Source organism: Mus caroli, chromosome 1 (assembly GCF_900094665.2).
Source record: "Mus caroli chromosome 1, CAROLI_EIJ_v1.1, whole genome shotgun sequence".
NCBI lineage: Eukaryota > Metazoa > Chordata > Mammalia > Rodentia > Muridae > Mus > Mus caroli.
In genome coordinates this window covers 12970562-12991909 of record NC_034570.1, presented here as the reverse complement: position 1 = coordinate 12991909, position 21348 = coordinate 12970562, and the positions used below count along the sequence as shown (strand labels likewise).

General features: G+C 40.4%; 1 protein-coding gene across 3 annotated transcripts in view; it reads left to right on the top strand.

Moving 5' to 3' along the window:
* Window positions 1-21348, top strand: part of Jph1 (junctophilin 1) — a 95683-nt gene that overhangs the window by 2803 nt on the left and 71532 nt on the right. For all 3 annotated transcript variants that reach the window (XM_029483081.1, XM_029483079.1, XM_029483080.1), the window contains exon 2: window positions 3057-3816. In XM_029483081.1, the coding sequence (XP_029338941.1) occupies window positions 3057-3816 (760 nt within the window). The remainder of the gene's footprint in view (window positions 1-3056; window positions 3817-21348) is intronic.

Below are 21348 nucleotides of genomic sequence, written 5' to 3'. Positions count from 1 at the left end.
CAAGTCCAGATGCCCAGATTCTTTTGTGCAGATTCTGATAAACCTACTATAAAGCTATGGAAGATATCTAGGAAGACCCACTGTGCTATTTCTGTATTTGAGACAGGGTTACTGTAGCCCATGCTAGCTTTAAGCTAAGTGTGACTCTGAACTATAAGCATTCTGCCTCCACCTTTCCAGGACCAGGTTTATGGGCCAGGACTGTGTGGAGATGGAATCTAAGGCTTCATTAATGCCAAGAAAACACTCTACCAATAGAGCTACATCCTCAGTCCTAGCCATTGTTTTCTAAACTAGATTTATAGCTGATTATAGAATTCGAAGCATATTCTTAACTTTGGCACTCAGTAGTTCAAATTTGATTAAAATTCATTTTGGTCCAGAAGCTATTCTCAACAATATTGTGCAGTAAAAGAAAAAAAGAAAAAGAAAACAACAACAACAAAACACATTTGTTTGTGTGTTAAACTTGCCCTGTGTCTTAGGAGAACAGAGAATAGTAAGTCACTACTCCTTTTGGACAAAAGAACTTGGAGCCCACCTGCTTCCTACAGAAATAGGTCTTTTTTTCTAGGTTCCTTGACTAAACCAAACCTCTTAAAATTTCAGACCAACTGCTTAGACTTTGAACAAACAGGTTTCTAGTGGTGCTGAGCATGTCCTGGAGGGATTTTCTCCAGTACTGTGATAGTGTAACCACTCAGAAGGGAAGGGCACTGATACCTTTGTTTCCTGCCCCCATTCTATTTGATAGTTCCAAGGATATTTAAACTTTCTAATCCTTGCTGTTCTTTATAAACAGCCTGAGTGTTCAAGCAGGTTTTTGGGAAAGTAGATTTGGGCTTGACTTTGGAGCTGTCCTTCAGAAGAAAGTGGCCATTGACTTCCCATTGCTATTTATGATTTATTCAAATATTATGGCTGTGTTTTAAAAGCATAACTGCTTAGGCCAAATAGCATCTTTTACAAATTATTTTAGCAAAATTATCCTGTAGAAAAGTTAAAATGGTAGAAATATGGAGCTTTGACAACACAAAATATTAAATACAGTGGTTCGTTTTATTCTGTATATAAGGTTATATAACTTTTATCCTACTATTTAGGGTTCATCTAGGAAAAGTCAAAGTTGAAAGTTTCTAACAATTTTTTTTTTTTTCGTATTGAAGCAGCAGTGTTTAGAGATACCTGTTGTTCATTATGAAGCTTATTATCATGGGGGAAAAAATCCCACTAATATTTTTTTTTTAAAACGAGGTTCAACTGAGTAGCCCAGACTGACCTATACACAGTAGCCTTCTGTCTTAGTCTTCCAAGTGCTAGGATTGCAGGCGTATACTTCCCCACTCAGCTTCTGAAATGTTTGTATATAACAATCTTGCCCTGTTTTGAGAGCTGTGCCCCACCTTCTTTAGAAATTTATAGGCATGAAGTTAAGACTCCAGGTCTACTCAAGATATGGCAGTCATGGTACCAGACCCCTTAGTATTTCATTGTTACTCTGTGGTTGGTGTTTTTTTATAATGTAAATATGTCAGCATGAGAAGAAAGAGAGGGGGATCTTGAAACTGACTTAGGAACAGCTCCTATTTATACAGTGACATAAAACACTAGACAGGTGTGGTACTGTGCAGTTGTAATTCCTGCATTCTTAAGGCAGGAGGACTGAGAGTTCCAGGCCAGCCTGCACTATATACTAAGAACCATCTTGAGAAATAATAGTGCCCAACAGCATTATCTCTGGTTGTATTAAGAAAAATGAGTCCTAGTCACTGGAAATCTGCGAGGTAATGTAAATTATAACATATAATCAGAAACAGAACAAGGTCATCACCTTCTATAATCATGATTTATTTTCTTCCACATTGGGAATTGTTAGGAATAACAACAAAGTAATCACATTTGAAATTTTTCCACATAGCTGTTCTGGGGGCACACTATGATGCAAAATTTGCCTTTAATTGAATGGAAATAGCCTTCACTTTGAGAATTCTGAGCTCCTTAGTTTATTCTTCATTGCTTCCAAAGAGCATTTAAAAATCTCTACCAGGTTGTTTTTAAAAACTTATCTTGGTTATTAAGTCGAAGAACTCTGAAACTATTTTTAGGGTTTATCTTATTCCTAAAAAGTATAATATTCATAGAAAAGGTGATCTGGGTTAACAGAATTTTAATGGACGTTGCTGAGTATTCCTCTGAGATTTGGAAATATTTCTTCCATCCTGTCAGTTCTTTAAAGCTCTTTAAACATCATCTTCAGACAGCCAGAGACCCCAGAACACATAAGCCATGAGTCTGAGACATTTGTTTTCTTTTGAAAGTAAGTTCCTGCCCTCAGATACTTCCAGTTTGGCAGAGACTAGGGAGAAGCATAATGCCTGGGAGAAAACAGATTTAGCAAGTAATATGCCCCGCATCTTTACCCCCACTCTCCCACCACCATCACCACCAATCCTCAGTATTCAACAGGTTGGCCTTGCCTAAGTGTAGGAAAAGCCAGGACATCTTGTTGGACAGCCACACCCCAAGTATTCTGATCACTGTTATTAATGTTAAACCTATGTGCTTTTTAGAATGTATACCTGGGCATAGACCTAAAAACCATTTTTTCAGCTAAATATTTGAAACCATGACTAGAATTTGTTTTCCTGCTGTAGCAGTGCCTTACTTTGATGCTTTCAGACAAGAAAAGATGATTTCTAATGATCACTCTTTTTGTATTAGAAAAAAAAAAATGGTTCACAGCTCTGAGGGTGTAATTCACTGATGGAGAATTAGCCTAGTGTATAGGTCCTAGGTTTAATCCACTTACCATATCAAACAGTGGTTCCTATGCATGCCTATCATTCATAAAAAATTTAAATAAAAAGCAGAAGTCAGACTATCAGGAAAATTTATACATTAAAGCCATGAGAGTCAAAGTCACCAAGTAGCCATTCAGAAGTAGATTAAATTGTGTGTTAAATTTGACCCTGGCCCTTCCTGCCCAGGGTACTATATTCTCAGTATGCAAATGCGGTCCCTGAAGACTCACACTATGTTGATCTTCTTTCTCGAAGGTACCTACCAGGGCCAGTGGGCTGGAGGCATGCGGCATGGCTACGGTGTACGCCAGAGTGTGCCCTATGGCATGGCCACAGTGATCCGCTCCCCGCTGCGCACCTCCCTGGCCTCGCTGCGCAGTGAGCAAAGCAATGGCAGCGTGCTGCATGAAGCTGCAGCGGCAGCTGCAGACAGCCCAGCTGGCACAAGAGGTGGCTTCGTGCTCAACTTCCATGCGGACACAGAACTGGGCAAGAAGAAGGGCGGCCTCTTCCGTCGGGGTTCCCTTCTCGGCAGCATGAAACTCCGCAAGTCCGAATCCAAGTCTTCCATCTCCAGCAAGCGCAGTTCGGTCCGCAGTGATGCAGCCATGAGCAGAATCAGTTCTAGCGATGCCAACTCCACCATCAGCTTTGGTGACGTCGACTGTGATTTTTGCCCCGTGGAAGATCACGTGGATGCCACTACCACGGAAACCTACATGGGCGAGTGGAAGAACGATAAGCGCAATGGCTTCGGCATCAGCGAACGCTCCAATGGCATGAAGTACGAAGGCGAGTGGGCCAATAACAAGAGGCATGGGTACGGCTGCACTGTGTTTCCTGATGGCTCCAAAGAAGAGGGAAAATACAAAAATAATATCCTGGTCCGTGGGATAAGGAAGCAGCTTATACCAATAAGAAATACAAAAACTAGAGAGAAGGTGGATAGAGCAATTGAAGGTGCACAAAGGGCGGCAGCCATGGCCAGAACCAAAGTGGAAATAGCAAACTCAAGGTATGTAAATATAGAGCTGGTAGTTTGACATAAAGTAGGGATGAAGTTTTTTTTTTTTTTAAACAAAACAAAACAAAACACTGCAGTTTTTGTCTGATGGCATCACCGAGTAGGTTCCCAGTACACTTGGGAGTAGAGGAGAAGACTCCAAGAGAAACCATTTTCAAAAACTGCTTAAGGCACATGGGGCACCTTTCTTCTTCTAAATTATGTCCCTAATATTTAACAACCTATTTTAAAAGGGGCCTCTGAAATACTCACCACTCTGTGTGTATAAAAAGAAAATATCCCTTTATGTACAAACATATCTACAATACAAATGATATATCTTTATAACGATATTAAGTTGAACATATTTACAACTGTCCAATAAGATTATTCTGATTTATGAAATAAGAATTCTGTTTACTGAAGCTTTCTAGGTGAAATCAGAAAGATAAAAGGGGGTCTAAGTGAGGCAAACACAGATAGCGACAAGACGAATGTTGAAAGCCAGAGTTCCTTCTCGGGAACAGACCAGGAGACCAAGGCTGTGAAGGATTGTCCCAGTCTGGGCAGGAAAGATGAGATCACTTGTGTATTAAAAGGAAAGGGCTGGAGAGAACTTGACATGGACAGATGGGCTTCTTACTGTGCCAAGGTTGGAAGAAAGTAGAGCAGTTGAGAGGAGGGCTGGCATAAGCAAGAGAAAACGGGTCAATAGGAGATTGACAAAGAGATGCATATGGGCATAGGTGAGTTTTGTGTTTGCAGTTTCACTCTAGAAACCAGGCTCAGCAGCTCGGCACCAAAACACCGAGTCCCTGGTAGGGATAGAGGTTTATTAAGGATAGGTGTTATCAGTTAGACGGGAAAGAAGGGGTGGTTTTGCTTGGAGTTTTTAGTTTTACAGGTTAAGACTGGCCACTGTTGTATGTGGCTTCAGTCATAAATTTGGCATACAATATTTAAAAATTCTGTCTCTGCCTCAGTAATACTCATCTGTCTTAGTAAATCTTCCTCTGAAAGCACACAATATCAGCACATCAGGGCCTTTATTGGTAGTACTGAATATAATAGTCTACATTTAATATTCACTGAGTAACCCACCCCTTTTGATTGGACCTTAAGGAAACTTTAAAGATTTATTTATGTGCCTGTGCCTGCACGGAGGTGTGTGTACCACGATGGTTCCCCTCAAGGTCAGAAGAGGAGGTCTGGAGCCCTGAAGTTGGAGCAATAAGCAGGTGTGAGCTACTGTGTGGGTGCTGGAAACCACACTCTGGTCCTCTGCCAGAGCAGCACACATTCCTAACCACGAAGCCATCTCCCCAGCCCCAGTATTTGAACTTTTAATGCAAAAAAAAAAAAAAGGTAGCTTTATAAGAGTTCAAAGTAATGCTTCCAGAATTCTCAATTTGTTTTATTTTGCTTTGAATACTCCTGTTTTAGGAGGACTGTTGTATCTGTATCTGCAACACTAATCAGAAAGTGAAATGGAGTCACTTCTTAACCCTCATGGTTTTTCTCAACTGAAACTTCCATGCAGGATTTCTGCTGCCCTCTTTCCTGAGCATCCTCTAGTGTAACAGTTTTCTTTGCTAAGTGCTAGATCTGTGTGCATTTCAGGGTGCTTGACTCGCGCAGTCTCACTGGCCCTCAGTTCCCCTTTGTAGCTAACACTGTACCCTTTGCTTACTAGGCCCTGTCTCTACCTGGCCTAAGGCATTCCTGCAGTCTTCCACTTCACACTATCCTTACAAGTTAGTGGCACACTATAAGCAAGAGTTTAGGCTTCGTGGAGGGGAAATAAACGCTCCTGCAAATAATGTATTCTAAGCATTGGTTTTTATGATTTGTTTGTATTAGAGGAGACCACCTAACTGAAGTGAGCATGCTTGCACACTGAGACTATCCTGACATCATAAAATATTTTCCCAAGTCAGAGCCACATTCTCTCTTGAAAGACTTAGAGAGAGTAGCATATAGTTTGGGGACATTGTATCATATAGTTAGTGATCCAGGCATCTTTAAACTTTATACTTTCAGCAGCTGAGATTTCATTGAGCATTTTAAAAAATATTCAATTCATTATTCTAAGTGAAATAATCTAGTGGCATAAGGACAAATCCTACTTAGACCATCAAAATGATAGTTGTCAGGAAGTGGGTGAGCTGAGGAGTCACTGCCTAAAGGTCTGCAGTTGAGGACGTGTGAAATGCGTCAGTTCAAGACATCTGTGCAGTGACATGCCTGTAGTTCATAGGATTGGACTGTGCACTAGAAAAAAAAAAATGAAGAGGACTGGAGTTGTGTGAACTATTTTTGCTTTGCCACAACATAAAGATGGTATTTAGATGGCAAATTAGACAAAATTTAAGACTAAAAACACTCAACTAAATGCTTATATCTTCTTCCATTTTTCAATGCCGTTCCTGGATGCAATAGATACTTCAGTATAGACGTTTGGCATTATTTTCGGTAAAAGTAACTAACAGATTGGCATTTCCCATGAAATAGTTACGTTTGGACTGACATTTCCCTTGGAATGGTTGAGTTTAAGGTTCATGACATAGGTAAATAGTAAACAGCCCAGAATAGATAGGCAATATGAAGATAGGTGGCTTACTAGCACATTAGTCCTTTTAAAAGTCAAAAGTAGACCCTGAGAGATAGCCTAGTGGGTAAAGGTATTGACCACTTAGCCTGACAACCTGAGTATCTGAATCCCCGGCCCCACATGATGGGAGGAGAGAACCGACTTCTGCAAGCTGTCCTCTGACTTTCACACGCATCCTCACATACACACACATAAGCAAATGCTTTTATTTTTCTTAATTTAAAGTCAAAACTATAAAGGATGCTGATAATTTGTTGACCCATTAAACTTTTCCTCAGGTTTCTGCTCTGATTCAAAAGTATGATAAAAACTGACATTTTTTTTTTCTCGTCTTGATTGGGGTAAAATTCATCATCAGCGACTAACACGAGTCTCACTTGGTTGCTTTCGAAATGTTAAATAGATAGAGAGCAGCTGTGATTATTTCAAGACATGAGCATGCCTAGCCTTTCTAAGCTTCCATGCCAACTGCTGACCTCAGCCTCCCTGCTATGTAGATGAGCATACCCTCTGAGAGACTTTCAAATCAGCGAGAACCATGCCAGCACCCAAACCTAGGTTCCATTTCTTTCCTTCACCCATGTTTACCCTTTGATGTGACCTGACCAGCTGGACACACTTTTGACTCACTTTTGACCATACTTGAGATCTCTTATAACACTGGACTTGTGTGCTAGAAATCAGTTTGTATAGAAAAGACTAAAGATGGCAACCCCAGAGATTGAAGGGCTGTGATATCTTATGCAGGGCACTCCCCTCTTTCAGAGATAGCAATGGGGCTTTTCCAAGATCTCTAACTATCCCTCTGACTGACATGCTACCAACACTTAGTGACCATTCTCTTAGGGCTTCCTGCTGCAGTTCCTTCTTGTATCTTTCTCCGTCCTTTTCCTTTTCCTCATGAAACAAACAGGATCACAGGGTATGGCTAGGGGCCAAAATTGTTGGTTGACAAGATTTTACCATTCTCAATGAAAGTTGAACTGATCCAATAATAAACTAATTTCTCTACAGATTCGAAACCTCCAGGAATTCAATGCATAGTGATGATAATAACATTGGTTCATTCTGTGCATTTGACAATACCAAAATACGTAGTGAATCAGAGTAAGACAGCATGTTGCATGTTGCTTCCTAAGAGTCAATGCTTCCTGAGTATTCAGCTGTCTTTATTATTTTTTTTAAGTTTTTTAAGTTTATGCTCCTTTCTCTGGGCCATTTTCTTAAACTGAATCATATCTGAGCATAATACATGAAGTTGGCTAGATTGATCAACCCTTTATAAAGATATTTCATTTAACTCACACTTATTTGTGGGTAATTGTGTCAGTATGTGCTGCAGGTCTAAACTGATTTTTTTTTTTTGGGGGGGGGATCCTTATTCTATGCCAAGTTGTTGTGGAAAGTCAAGACATTGAAATTCTCAAATTCTATTAGAAGAAGAATATTCTTTCTCTTTTGAGAGTCAAAATGAAAAATTTGTGTTCCCCTTGTTGGTTTTTGTTGTGTTGTTGTTGTTGTTGTTTTGGGGAGTTTTGTTTTGTTTTGTGTGTGGGGGTGGTGTTATTGTTGGATCTTTTTTGGTTGGTTGTTTTGTGTTTTTTTCGGTTGGTTGTTTTGTGGTTTATTTTTGGTTGTTTGTTTTGTTGTTGCTGCTGCTTTGCTATCTTAGTGGGCTTTCTGTTACTTAGTGTTTGTAAGACAGCCCACCTAGTAATCCTCCTGTTGCAGCCTGCAGGATCTTGGCCTGATACCATCTCAAGTCTTATTTTTAATAAGAACAATTTTATGCAACTTTTGTAAGTTTATGTACTTCTTGTTGTTGTTGTTGATGACGATGATGACGATTCTGCCATTGGAAGTCTAATTCTTAGTTTTTGCATGGAAAGGAATTCTAATGATTTCAAAACTAACAATGAAAAGGCTACTCAACAGATTATACATGGGGTTGTTCTGCTGAATAGGGCATGGGGTATTATCCTTGCCTGTCTGCCAGTGTTCTTTACATCATTATACCTATGCACTCTCTGCCAAGTTGGACTCTGTGTGCACAGTTATGAGTGCCAACCTGCTCCATGAGGCTGAGAAAGTGGCTCAGTATATAGCACTTGCCTAACAGACATGAGGCCATGGATTTGATTCTCAGCATCACACACATAAGAAGACCCCATTTCCAGCCTCTTTTCTCTTTGTAGTCAATTGGTCCACAGGCAATTATCTTTTTCACAGGCAAGGAAACTAAGCAATTTTAGAAGATACAGTTCTCTTTACCAAAAAATGCCATTCCTGCGGGAGGCAAAAAGGAGCTGGCCCTAACTTCTTCCCACTTATTTGTCTATGGAGTGTTTAATGCCAGACATGGCCTTCTCCATATCAGGGCCCTGAAGCTGTCCCCAGAATTCTAGGACTGTGGGTGTGCAGAGAGAACAGTTGAAACCAGAAAGATGACCTCTCAGGCACAGTTCTGTCCTGCCCCCAAGCCAGGAATGAGTTTTAACTGCTGGAGAGCTGGGAGGCATAACTCAGGGACACAGAGAAACTACTGTGACAGTTCTGTCCCTCAGACCTGATGTTACATCACTCAACTACTATTTAACAAGCTATTGCACACAACTCAAGAACATACTGCTATGAGGGCCTTCTCATCCCTTCGTTAGGCTGTCTTGACTCTAAGGGTCCTTCTCTCAAAACCTATGGCTTGGCTTATTAGGAAAACCAAATCTTGGCTTATAAGGAAACTCTGAGCCAGTGATGTAGATGTGTGTTTTGATACAGAAGTAAAGGTAATCAAATAAAAATTTAGTGAAAATTTATTTTGGGCTTTAATCAATGGCACACTGTTGGCCAGACTCTGAGGTTGCTGCAGCCATTCTTTCTAAAACCATAAGCACGGCTCTCAATTTGACTAAACAAGAAAGGCAAAGAGATGTTTTATGTGGTGTGAATGGATTTGAGACAATATTTAATCCCACAGAGATGTGTGTGGTGAGAACTAGCTTTAAAAACAGGAGAAAAAAACAAGCTGAAAGACTGCAGTCATAAGTTTGAGGTCATATGTTGACTTTTGACTGTAGCAATTGGAGTCTAAGTTGTATAAATTTCAGCAAATTCCATCTCATTTAGTGTGAACTAGACCACGTTCCTGATACCTAAATATGAAGAGTTGAAGCAGCAATATTATTGAAGTATAGTTTCATTTATGATGAAAGCCATAAACTATTATGGTCTCTGGGAAGCCCCTCAGGATTGTGATAGCATTCCCAGCTCTGTCCTGTGTATACTTTGACCTCAGCTCTGTGGGCAAGTGGCAGAGTCTCATGTGCAAGTCAGTACAGCTGTGGCCTCCTCCCAGCAGCAGCTGCCATCAGCCCAAGCTCCCCACTCACAACTTTCCATTATGAATTAAGCTGACTCTGCCAGTCTCCCTTTACTCAAGACACCAAACTAGTGCCTTGCAAATCTTTGAGATGCTTTTCTTATTATAGATGAAATATGAACATTGTGTTTAGGAACAGGATCCAGCAAATGCCAAAGGTATTTATGTAAGTCATTCAGCTTTAGTACAGCGGCCTCCTGAGAATAAAATCAAATCAGCTTTTCAGAATTTTGACCTTCTGTTTTAGTTGGTGTTTCACATTTGTTCTATAATATGCTAAATTCAAACTAAGCTGCTTTCTGAGAAGTTTAATTAATATGTAAGAAGTCAAGATTGGCTTCAAAGTGCTGTACTCTTTTGAAGGCAATCTCCTTTGGAGTTCTGTGTAGGCCAGAAGAAACTTATTAAAGCCAACTGAAGTGTGTGTGTGTGTGTTCATTCACTTTCTATCACTTTTAAACAATTACAGGACTAGAAAATAATTTTCATTTGATTTTTTGCTACTTTTAGTCACCCTGAGTTAAGGTTAAAAGTTTTGGAAATTTAATGGTATCAAAATAATCAAATTGCTAGAAGTCTTTTTTATTGTTTTACTGCTGCACTGGTGTGAAATATTAATATTAATGAGATGTCATACTTTTGTTTTCATGCATTAAGGGTTTGAGATATACTTGAGGCACCATTTAGTCAGAGTACATAGAAGAATACACCACCAAGGCCAGCAATTTAGGGCTCAGGGGCGAAAATAAAGCCACATCAAGCAATGGGCATTAGGTCATCTTCGTATCAACTCAGTTCCTGGTCAGTACAGTAACTTGGAGATCAATGGATCTATCATGTACCTTTCTTACTTGTCATGTTTTACTATGTTCACTAACACTTATGTGCGGAATCTCAGAAAATAGACATCCTCGTTTGTTTTCTTTTGTTGTGATAAATACTAACCAAAACCAACTTGGAGAGAAAAGGGTTTATTTCATGTTATAACTCCCAGGTCTGAGGAAGTTAGGGCAGGAACTGAAGCAAGTGACCATGGAGAAGGGCTGCTTACTGTTTTAATCCCCGTGGCTTGCTCAGCTTGGTTTTTATACAACCCAGGACCACCTGCCCAGTGGACTAGGCTCTCTTCCATCAACCATTAATCAAAAAACGCCCCTACCAACATGCATACAGGCCAGTTTGGAGGAGGCAGTTCCCTTTCCTCAGATGACCCTAGTTTTGTTGGGACAAAAACGAACCAGCACAAAACACATGTTAGCCAGTCCATTTCCTAAGACTTGATTCTTAGTGAAATATGAATTTTTAATCATTCTTTGAACATATCAATTTTAAGTAAATGTACAACTAATACTGAGAGTTTTTCTTCTGGACTCTAGTTGGGACAAATTTAAACTATATTAACTATGGAATAATTGATGTATTGCTATGAATTTAGGAACAATGTGGGAGGAGCTTTATTGTAGTATAAGACTGTAAGCAGGCTTTCATGGCTGGCATCTAGCCTGAGACTCACAGGATGAGTGGATGTCTCCTGGAAGGTGGAGTGACAGAGAAGGTACGCAAAACAATTGCGGGGGTATGGTAAAATGTTTAATATGATTGGAGCCATGTAGGGAGTAAACTGAGGTGTTATTCTCACATAGGGGAGTACCATTAATATATGTTCAATAGAAGAATTGCATGATCGTATTTAGAAAGCTTACTCTGGGTACTGGTAGTATAGATGAAGCAAGAGGCAGTAGAACCAGGAGCCGATGACACAGTCACCTGCTGACTACTACCCAAGACAAGAGCCCACAATTGAGCTATGCAGGACAGTGCGGGGTGGTGAGAAAAGCCCAAGCACAGATATACCAGGATTTCTTAAGTGGTTGAGTGGGTGTGGGAAGAATGAGCATGCTCTGGAGTTTCTGGTTGGTCACCTAGGTAAATGGGAGCATTACTTACTCAGAATATTGGATTTCTTTTTCTTTTTCTTCTTCATTCATTCTTAAGAGAAATAAAAAGCATGGTCATTCCACCTGTGTCTACACAGGTGTTGGCTAGAATTACAGACATTCACCACCAGGCTTAGCCCAATGTTGTTACTTTATTTCTCAGATTTCTAAGTGCTGATGGGGAAGAACTCTGGGAAATGTACATACTACTTCTACAGTCCAGATCCCAGCTTTAAGGAACCTAGATATTTATTGGTCATGCAGAAAAAGGAATTCTGTGCATGTGTTACTAGACACACTTTTCTAAAAGAGACAAGTCGAACAATTCTCGTATTAAGTGACTAGAAATCTGTTGCCTCAAGATGATGTCATTTAGGTATTTGAAGTTGTGGAATTATGCTTTCTGAGATTTGTGCGCAGCAGACCCCCTACTCAGTGAGCAAGAACTGTGCCTTTGCACTTTTTTTTCTTGACTACATCCTAGGACAAAATATCACCCTTGAGAATTATTATGGTACAGAAATACCTTGAGCAAACATTTATGTAGTCCAAGCTCTGTCCAAATATGGCACTAAGCCCTGAGGATACAGAGATGAATAAGAACTAAAACCTGTCCTTCAAAGCAAACACCCAGCCCAGTGCACAGTTCTATTGTGTATCTGGCAGGGACCATAGATGACCATCCAAGGAGGTAACTGACACAGCCTTAGCAAGTTTGTAACAGATACTTGAATGTGGACTCTTCACAGTCAGCTCTCTCTAGCCGCCACGTCCCACTTCAGACCATTTTTCTTTGCCTAACCTCTCCTAGAGGTTTGTGGTTATATTCCATATGGAAAATAGCTAAGAACAGAAACTGAATAAATTGCCCACACCACCCCCACCCCGTTCTTTTTTTTTTTTTTTTTTTTTAAGACAGGGTCTACCATGTAGCCCTGGCTGTCCTAGAACTCACTCTGTAGACCAGGCTGGCCTTGATCTCACAGAGATTCATGGGCCTCTGCCTCCCAAGTTCTGGATTAAAACTGAGTGCCACTATGTCTGGCACTAAAAATGCCTAAAAATAAATGAACTTGATCATCATAATCTTGATAACAGGATTTCATGTGATGTTTGGAAGCAAATGCTTTGGTTGCTTGCAGGCACTCTGGTTTTCTGGCACTCAATATCTTCCCACCCACCTTCCTAGATTTCCCCCTGAGCCTTACAAAATTCTCAATACACACACACACACATACACATACACATAAAGTTTAGAGAGTTAAATTATGTTTGAAATCTGTTAGAATTTTGAAGGGTAGTGGGATCCCCTCTTTGCATTCAATGATTTCGAAGTTAGCTGTTTGATTTGTAAATTAATTTTGTTACTGTGTCCAAATGGGGCAGTACAAAGATTACCGAAAATGTCCTCTATGCTCATGAAGCACTAACTTGTGATTTTCCCTCTTTGGTCTGTGGATAGCATCCTGGCTGATATCATTTGGCCATATGGAAGAGCCAATAGGTCTTGATCAGTTACCCGGTCCTGGAACTGTGGCATGACCATGACATTTATCATCTCGTCTAATACACACACACACACACACAGAGTAACTGCGTCTGTAAGAAATGGAGAATTAGAAGATCACAAAACAAGTATGTAATAGATCTAGGCTGAGGCCCAAGAAACCTCCAAGTTTTGAAAATTGGGCTGGGTGTTTTTTTCTTGAAGTCGTGACCCTCCTTAGGTTCATAAAGGCTGGCCTGGCCAGGAGCAATAGTATTGCAGTGCAAAACAGATCACACCTCAAAGAGATCATTCTGAGCCAAATATGAGTGACCAAAGCCTGGCAACATGGATTCAGATTGCTCCATTGTGGTGGAAAGCAGTTACCTGAACTAATAATCACAAGAGGATTAGTCACAAAGCATTTACCAAATGTACCAGTGGAAACTACTGTAAGAGAATGTAAAGTAAGAGGGTGGCAGCCAAGCTGCTCTAGGTTTAAGAGTTATAAAGGTGTTATGTCTGACACAGAGGTAAGCAATGGCTAATGAAGAGACTAATGATAGCCTAAGATGACTTCATACTGGATCTACAGTGCTCCTAGAGTCGACAACCATGACTTTCTAATAATCCTAACCACTCAACCTTGTGGCATCTTCAACATGGGAACATGGCAATGGCTTTGGTTTCTTTCCTTTTTCCTTTCTTTTTATTTTTATTTCTTTACTCCTAGGAACTTAGTTTTTGTTATTTACTCACAGATTACATCTTGCAACTATTTTGTTAAACAGATACAATACTTTGGATAGCCACAAATCTTGGAGGCCAATGTAAGCAGATTTAATATAATAAGGTAAATTCTAGGGGAGAGGGGATCCTGAGAAGACCGAGGAGAGAGGGCCACTGAGGGTGAATAAGATGAGGGGGGATGTGTTGTGGTAAATCTCTCCAACCCAAATATGCCCTGGCAATGAAAACACAACACAATTAATATGATTACATACTGTGTGCCTAGATTGGGCAGACCTACCGCTACAATACCATCTTCCACAGCTTGGAGAAACTTGTGGTTTCTCCAGGCCATGTGCTTCTGCTCAGCTTTTCTCCTTCTTCCTCCTCGGCATTCCTCTCCCTCTTCCATTTTCTCCTCCTTTTCCCTCCACCTTCCCTTTTATCTGCCCAATCATCAGCTCTCCTTTATTTTACAAATTAAGGTGGGAAGCAGGTTTACAGGAAATCACCTGAGTGGTGACTTATTCCTTGTTTGCAGCCCCTCACATGAGAATGGAATTAGCATCAAATGTAATTAGCCCCATGGCTATCCACCAGGGGGATGAGGCAAGAAACACTTGGCAACTGAGATGCTGGAGACAGAAGGAAGATCCAGACCAATGCAGGGGAAGGAAAGTGTGCCTGTGTGTAATCATACAAGTGATTGGGTCATATAGTTTCCACGGGAGTGGTATTGCCTCTGGAGACATTGTTTCTGCTCCCCTGAAGCCCATCACAGGGAGGAGAGTTTCACTTCTTCCTCCACTACACAATAAAATTTCTCAAAATGAGGCATAGAAAGAACTTTTCACTCCTCAAACTTCCCAGAGTATATTAAAGCACACTGACGTTTAGGAAATAGTCTTTGGTTTATGTTGAAGGACTTGATCTAGAAGGTTTGCAAGCTGAAGGTGTGGGAAGGAAGTCTATGAAGTTATTTAAACAGGCCCACTAGCCTATGACATGGATAGTCTGACTGAAATGGAGGAGAGATGCAAGTAGAGCTTTATCTGTGGAGGAAACAGGTTTTTGTTTTGTTTTGTTTTGTTTTGTTTTATAAAGTAGTTATTTTGCGTTTATATTTTATTTTTTAGAGTACCAATCTTTTATGTTTTCACATGCATTTCATTATATACATTGAATATTTATCTTAATCACAGGCCTCTCCTGTCTTTCCTCACTCACAATATCATCCTGTCATGTCCTCTGTGTGTGTGTGTGTGTGTTTGTGTGTGTGTGAGAGAGAGAAAGAGAGAGAGAGAGAGATACAGAGACAGACACAGACAGACAGACAGAAATAGACAGACACAGAGACAGAGAAATATTTTTTGTTTCCCATCCTCCTTACCATCTCTTGTTGCATTCAATTCCTTTGGAACTCTCCCTTCCTTCTCACACCCAACCCCCATCCCTTGCAACTTTTACTTTATGATATATGTGTGCATTTGCAGTGATTTTAATTAACACTCTAGTGGAGGATAGGGATGGTGAAGAATCTTATCTTGTATCCTGACCACTTGACAAGACTTGGTAGTAGTGAACTAGAAGCAGAAGCAACTCTAAGATGTGTGTCCAGTGCTCTCTAATGCCCCGTGAGGTTAGCAAAGGGCTTCCCAGGCATTTTTCAAATATATGAAACAAGTCATCTTTATGATTCTTTTTCTTATTAGTAACATGAACGAGATTGCTAAAGAAAAACCAAGTCTAACTATCTTCTGAAATGTAGATTCCTCTCCTTTGTCTGGTTTTGAACCAGACTTGACATTTCATAGAGAAGTTACTCAGGAAATAGAGTATGGAGTAAAACAGCCTGACATTTCGTTTTTCTAATTTCAGATTTATCCTCAGTCAAAAGTTGGTAGGATAAAAGGGAACAGGCCATATTAGGTAACTTTTTTTAAGAGATTACTGTGATTTTTATTCCATTTGAATTCCTGATAAAAGTAAAAACAATGAGAATGAAGCTTTACAAATACTGCAAGATTTACTACATTATTGATATGGCTTGTACACTGGATATAGAAAGAAAGAAAGAAAGAAAGAAAGAAAGAAAGAAAGAAAGAAAGAAAAGAAAAGAAAAGAAAAGAAAAGAAAAGAAAAGAAAAGAAAAGAAAAGAAAAGAAAAGAAAAGAAAAGAGAAAGGAAAGCATTAACTAAGGCAGTAACAACATGTGCAGATCAAGCACACTACTGTGGCATCGTCCTTAGTAAAAAGCTACCCTGGTTAGGTGGTTTTTGAACATGGTTGCATGTAGGTCTCATTGCTTGGAAGGATACCCACTAAACAGCTTCATTCATTAAAAAAAAAAAAAAATCCCTGTCACCTCACTGGCCAACAATGGCCAGAAACCCCATCATGTCACTTGCACCCACTGTGCTTAGAGTCTTCTCATACATCTGGGTGAACATCTGTTTTATCTGAACAAGGTCAATCTCAATTTGAGTGACTGTAATAGTGACTAGGGGGAAGCCACCTGTGCCAGCACCTTTCAGAGAGTAATAGAGGTCTGCAGAGAATGTAGGGTGGTTGAGGACACGATACAAGATGGCCTTCAAACCACTTTCAACATATCCGGAAAACTCTGCTGAGACTGTTTAACAATCTTGATTAGCCATCCTGGATAAGCCTCCATAGCGGTTTTCAGTCTAGGGAAGCTTCTTGTGTGGAGACCCATGTCTTTAGGTCACAAACTTCCTTCTTCCTAGATAATGGTAAATTTCTGTGTAGGGCAGTGACTTAGCTATCCATGCCCAGGGTCAGATCAAGGACTGTCTAGAATCTAACTTAGCTATATGTCAAAAAAAAAAAATCAATCCTTAGGAGCACTTGTAATAAAGCAATATTAAGGGAAACCACACAGATCCATTTACCAACTAAAGCAAGGACATTGGAACATTCATTATACAGGATGCCACGGTTCCAGGAGACTAAGTTTCCATGAACTTTCTGCTTCAGGACTGTGCCCAGGCTTTTCAGCCTGTCAGGTGGGTCACTACTGGAGTAGATGTAGCACCCTTCATTGCTTTTCAGAGTTACTGTATCTCTCATTACATCAAATGAGAGGTTGGTTGGATTGTCCCTTCAGTGCCCTGAGTAATTGTAGCAAGCTGACTAGGGTAAGGAGTTTGTCCTCTAAGGTACTGAGAAGGCATCTGTCCTCCAGGAAAGCCACCTAATAATGGATCCTAGGCTGATCCATGACCATAAAACTGTGCAAGTGGCTATAGATGGCCTGAAAAGCCTGCTTCACCAAGTGAGACCTCAAAGCTTTGGCCTCTAGGATATGGTAACATGTCCCCTGACTATGGGTCACTAGGATAGACCCCCCAGGGGCTGGGTAACCTCCAAGTGTACAGTGGCCTGCAGCTCCTTGGTAGCCACCACATCATGCTGATAGATAAGCACCTCCTCCCATTGGTAGAAAGCCACTGGATGTGGATACTGAGGCAAACATGACTTCGGACCTCCAAGAGTATATTCAGGGAAAGATGGGTAGCCTGTTGAGATAGCCCAGGTATGGTATCCTAAACCAGTGAACAGCATCCCACATTGTTTAAACTCTTAGGAACAGGATTGTAATTAGAGATATGAAAGCTAAAAAACTCTTCTGAAGTACCAAAAACATGGCTCCAAAACTAGTCATTTGTTCAACTCAGAAATTATTATTAAATACTTGCATGTTCCACATTGTATTAGACATGAGGGAAGAAAAGGAAGTGTGAGCCTGCCTCCCACCACAAACTAAGAGTTAACACAGATGAACTGAAAGCAGGTGTTTGTTAGTACTCTACCTCACTTTACACTAGTCCCAAGACAGTTTGCATAAATGTCAAAATGATGGTTCTTAGAGGACTTAAAAGTGAGTTGATTGACTTGTTTATCAGGCTGTTCCAATGGCTCTGCTGTACTTGGCTACATAGCCCAGTAAGATTTCTTCATATTGCAGTACAAACTTGACAGTAAAAACATGGTTTTTTTCTTGAAGTGCTAAGGATTTAATGTGGGGTCCAAGCATGCTAGAGAAGTGCTCTAGCTCTGCACTACATCCATAGCCAGTAAAAGTTTGCTTTCTGCTTTTCATTAGGGTAACTTTCAACCCATTACTGGAATTACTGAAATCTGATTATCAAGTAAGGAGATAATCACTGCTAGCGTTTAACTCTACAGGTGAAAACAAGAGTAAGAAAATCCAACTTGGGAATTGGTTTAGTGGTTTGGTTTTGCTTTGTTGTTTCAGCATTTTCTATGCTGTATGATTTTTGGCTTTAAAGTTCAGTTGCTAAGCTTTAATGTTTACAAGTGTTTAAATTGCAGCTGCTGTGTTTGTCACAGTTGTTGAGCCTTCACGGCATATAGTAAACATGTTTCAAGAGAAACAGGATAAAACACCAAAGAGAAGATGCAGACAGACACCCTCCCACACTAGGGTTCTGGTGAACCGGAGTGGGTGGATGCCGGCCCCAAAGAAAGGACCAGTAAAGTGCTGGGAATTCTGGCACAATAAACGTACCTTGGGCAAGGTAGAACTGGTTGAGCATGATGTCATAAAGAATTTGGTCAAGATAGAGCCTTGTACAAGCCTTATAATCTCAGCACTCAGGAGGCAGAAGTAGGATCATGAGTTCAAGGACAGCTTGTACTATGTTGTTGAGAGCCAGTCTCAGAAAAAAAGCAACATTTTCAGGGAAGCAGTAATGTACCTAATGGCCCATAGCCTAAGGAGAAGGGACACACTCAAAAGCAGTGAGCTCACCAGTGGGTCATAGATTCTCAGGTTCTTGGGCTTTTGGTATTCTGTTAATGCTTCAGAGTGGCTCTCACTGCCAATAGCAGCTGGACACAAGGGTTTCTCCTAGACAAACCTTCCTGCCCTCATCCTACTACCAGGAAATGTGATGTAGAAAGTTCTCAAGTGTTTGGCAAATAGTGATACTACTTCCAAAACTTATAAGAATCAATGTTGTTGGTATATAAAAAAGAATGTTTTGATTTGAAATAGAAAAATAGGCTAGAAACATCCTCACTTGCAAAGTTTTGTTACAGTACCCATACAACAATGCACTTCCAGGTAGCTGACAAGATGACTCTTCAGTTTGTGGTGCTTGCTACCAAAGCCTGATGACCTGAGTTCATTTGCCAGAGCCCACTTGGTAGAAGGAGAGAACCAATTCTCATTGTTGTTCTCTGACCACCACATATGTGCTCACATGCAAATAAATGTTTAAAAAATACAAACAACACAACAAACCCTTCTTGATTCCGTGTCCTCTTCGGCATGTATAATGCCATGGGGTTAAGCACAGCCAAATGATGATGAGGGGGGTGCATCCAGGGTAGCACCATGTAGCACACAGGCGGAAACCATCTCTGAGCGCTGAAGAAGCTTGTAACATGAGCAAAGCAGTGTCTCCCAGAGACTGAGTTTAGCTGCTTGCACACTGAATGGAAGGCAGCAGAAGTTGTTGTGGGACAGAGAAGATGACATCCAGACATCAGTCTAAGCAAAAAAAACTAAGCCTTGAAACTCCAAAGGAGAAAAGTCAGTGACAATTGTAAATAAGTACTAAGGGTGTATGTAAGTAGAGTGACCAGGAGCATGTGGCACTCTTGGTGGTGGCAGAACAGTAGGACACAAACTATTACATCTTATAATGCGTGGACATTCATTGTGGAACATGACTGGGTGATCAGGAGACTCCTATAATAATAGAGCTATGAGGCCTGAGCATTGGAGAGTTCCCTAAAGAAATGAAACATCAAAATCAAGGTGCAGGTTGACATAATAAACATCTATTTGGAAAGTATGTAGAGATGTCTGCAGAAGCATGTGAGGCAGATGTAGTGAAGCAGGAAATTACTGTGTACTGAGGCAAGGTCAAACCCAGTTTGTACTTGAGAATGTCACTTATTTATGTGATCACACCTAAAAATTGATCCAATTGGCATTTCCTTTTTCTGTAAGGCATAATCAGTACAGTGACCCTCTAACTTAAACCATCCTGCTTCCTGGTCTTTTGGCTAAAAGAATAAAATTAACAATGACTTTGTGCAAAAGGCCTATCTTCAGAGAGTAAGGACATACCTACATGTGGATAATTGTCTTACAATTCAATGCAGAAGAAAATGTTGACTAGGTAATGCAGACCCCTAAACCCAGGGTTGAACCTCTGAAGAACATCCTGACTGACATGCGGTAACAGTCAGGGGTCTGAACGATGAGGTCGGAGTTCTGTACCAAGCACTTGGGTTCAGCTTGTAAACCTAGGGAGCAATCTATCTGGGGTCCATATCACCATTTCTTCTCTTGCCCTGTGAGGGCTTGCTTTCTTTGGCCTTCCTCACTGGCTGAAGACAGAGACCCAGCCTGACAGACACCTTCCCATAGCTCCCTGGTACTAGCATGTCCCTGCTTTAGCAGCCTCACCCCTCTGAGGAAGCAAGTAAGTTCTAGGAGAGGTCAGAGGTCTTCAGGCATCCTAATTGGTTCTGACAGGACTGTACTAATCATAAGCTATCCTCTAGTCCAGCAACAGTCTTTTGGAAAGTTCTCAAAACATAAACAAGTGGATCAGAATATTACTATTTTTATCACACTGCGCAGATATGAGTTACTCCTGCAAGTCATGTCTTATACATTTGGTCTATATGAGAATTTTGAATTAGTCAAAGATAGGATTTTTAATCCACTGAATTCAGAAGGGGCTTCTTAGATATATTGATTTGGCTTAATCATCGCACAATGTGGATGAGTAAGAAAACACTTTACCTGTAAGTATACTCAGTTTTCATTTGGAAATTATAGTTGAATAAAGTTCTGGGTAGAGTATTTCTTGTGAGGACGAAGTGAAACTTTGTGCTTCAGAATTGCTATCCCTGCAAGTCATGTTCTGCAGCATAGTAAAGACCTATAGGGGTTTTAACTATGCGATACAGGACTGAATCTTCTCTGGACATTTTCCAGTATGTTTTCTCTTTTTCTCCCATCCATTGTGTTCATATAAAACTCTGTTCATGTAAATTCTGGGGAGCTTTTAGAAGTCTGAGTTAATAAATACTGTGATAATGTACCATTAAGCCATAGAGATTCTGAATGCTTCCTCCTAGTGTGGTACTAAGGTAAACCTGGATCCTTCTCAATACAGGCTGACTCTGGGCTGCTGACAGAATAACATACTTCGACAGTAAGTAGGAAAGAAAGTGATAATAATGCTTCCTGGGAGGCCTACTTTATTTTTATTAATATAATGCATACTATAGGCCAAGAGAGTATTTGGGGGTGGTCTTACATGGAATCTAACACAAATGGCAGCACATTTGGGACCCTTTAAATGCTTGGTTTTGGTGGATTTACATTTTTTTTTT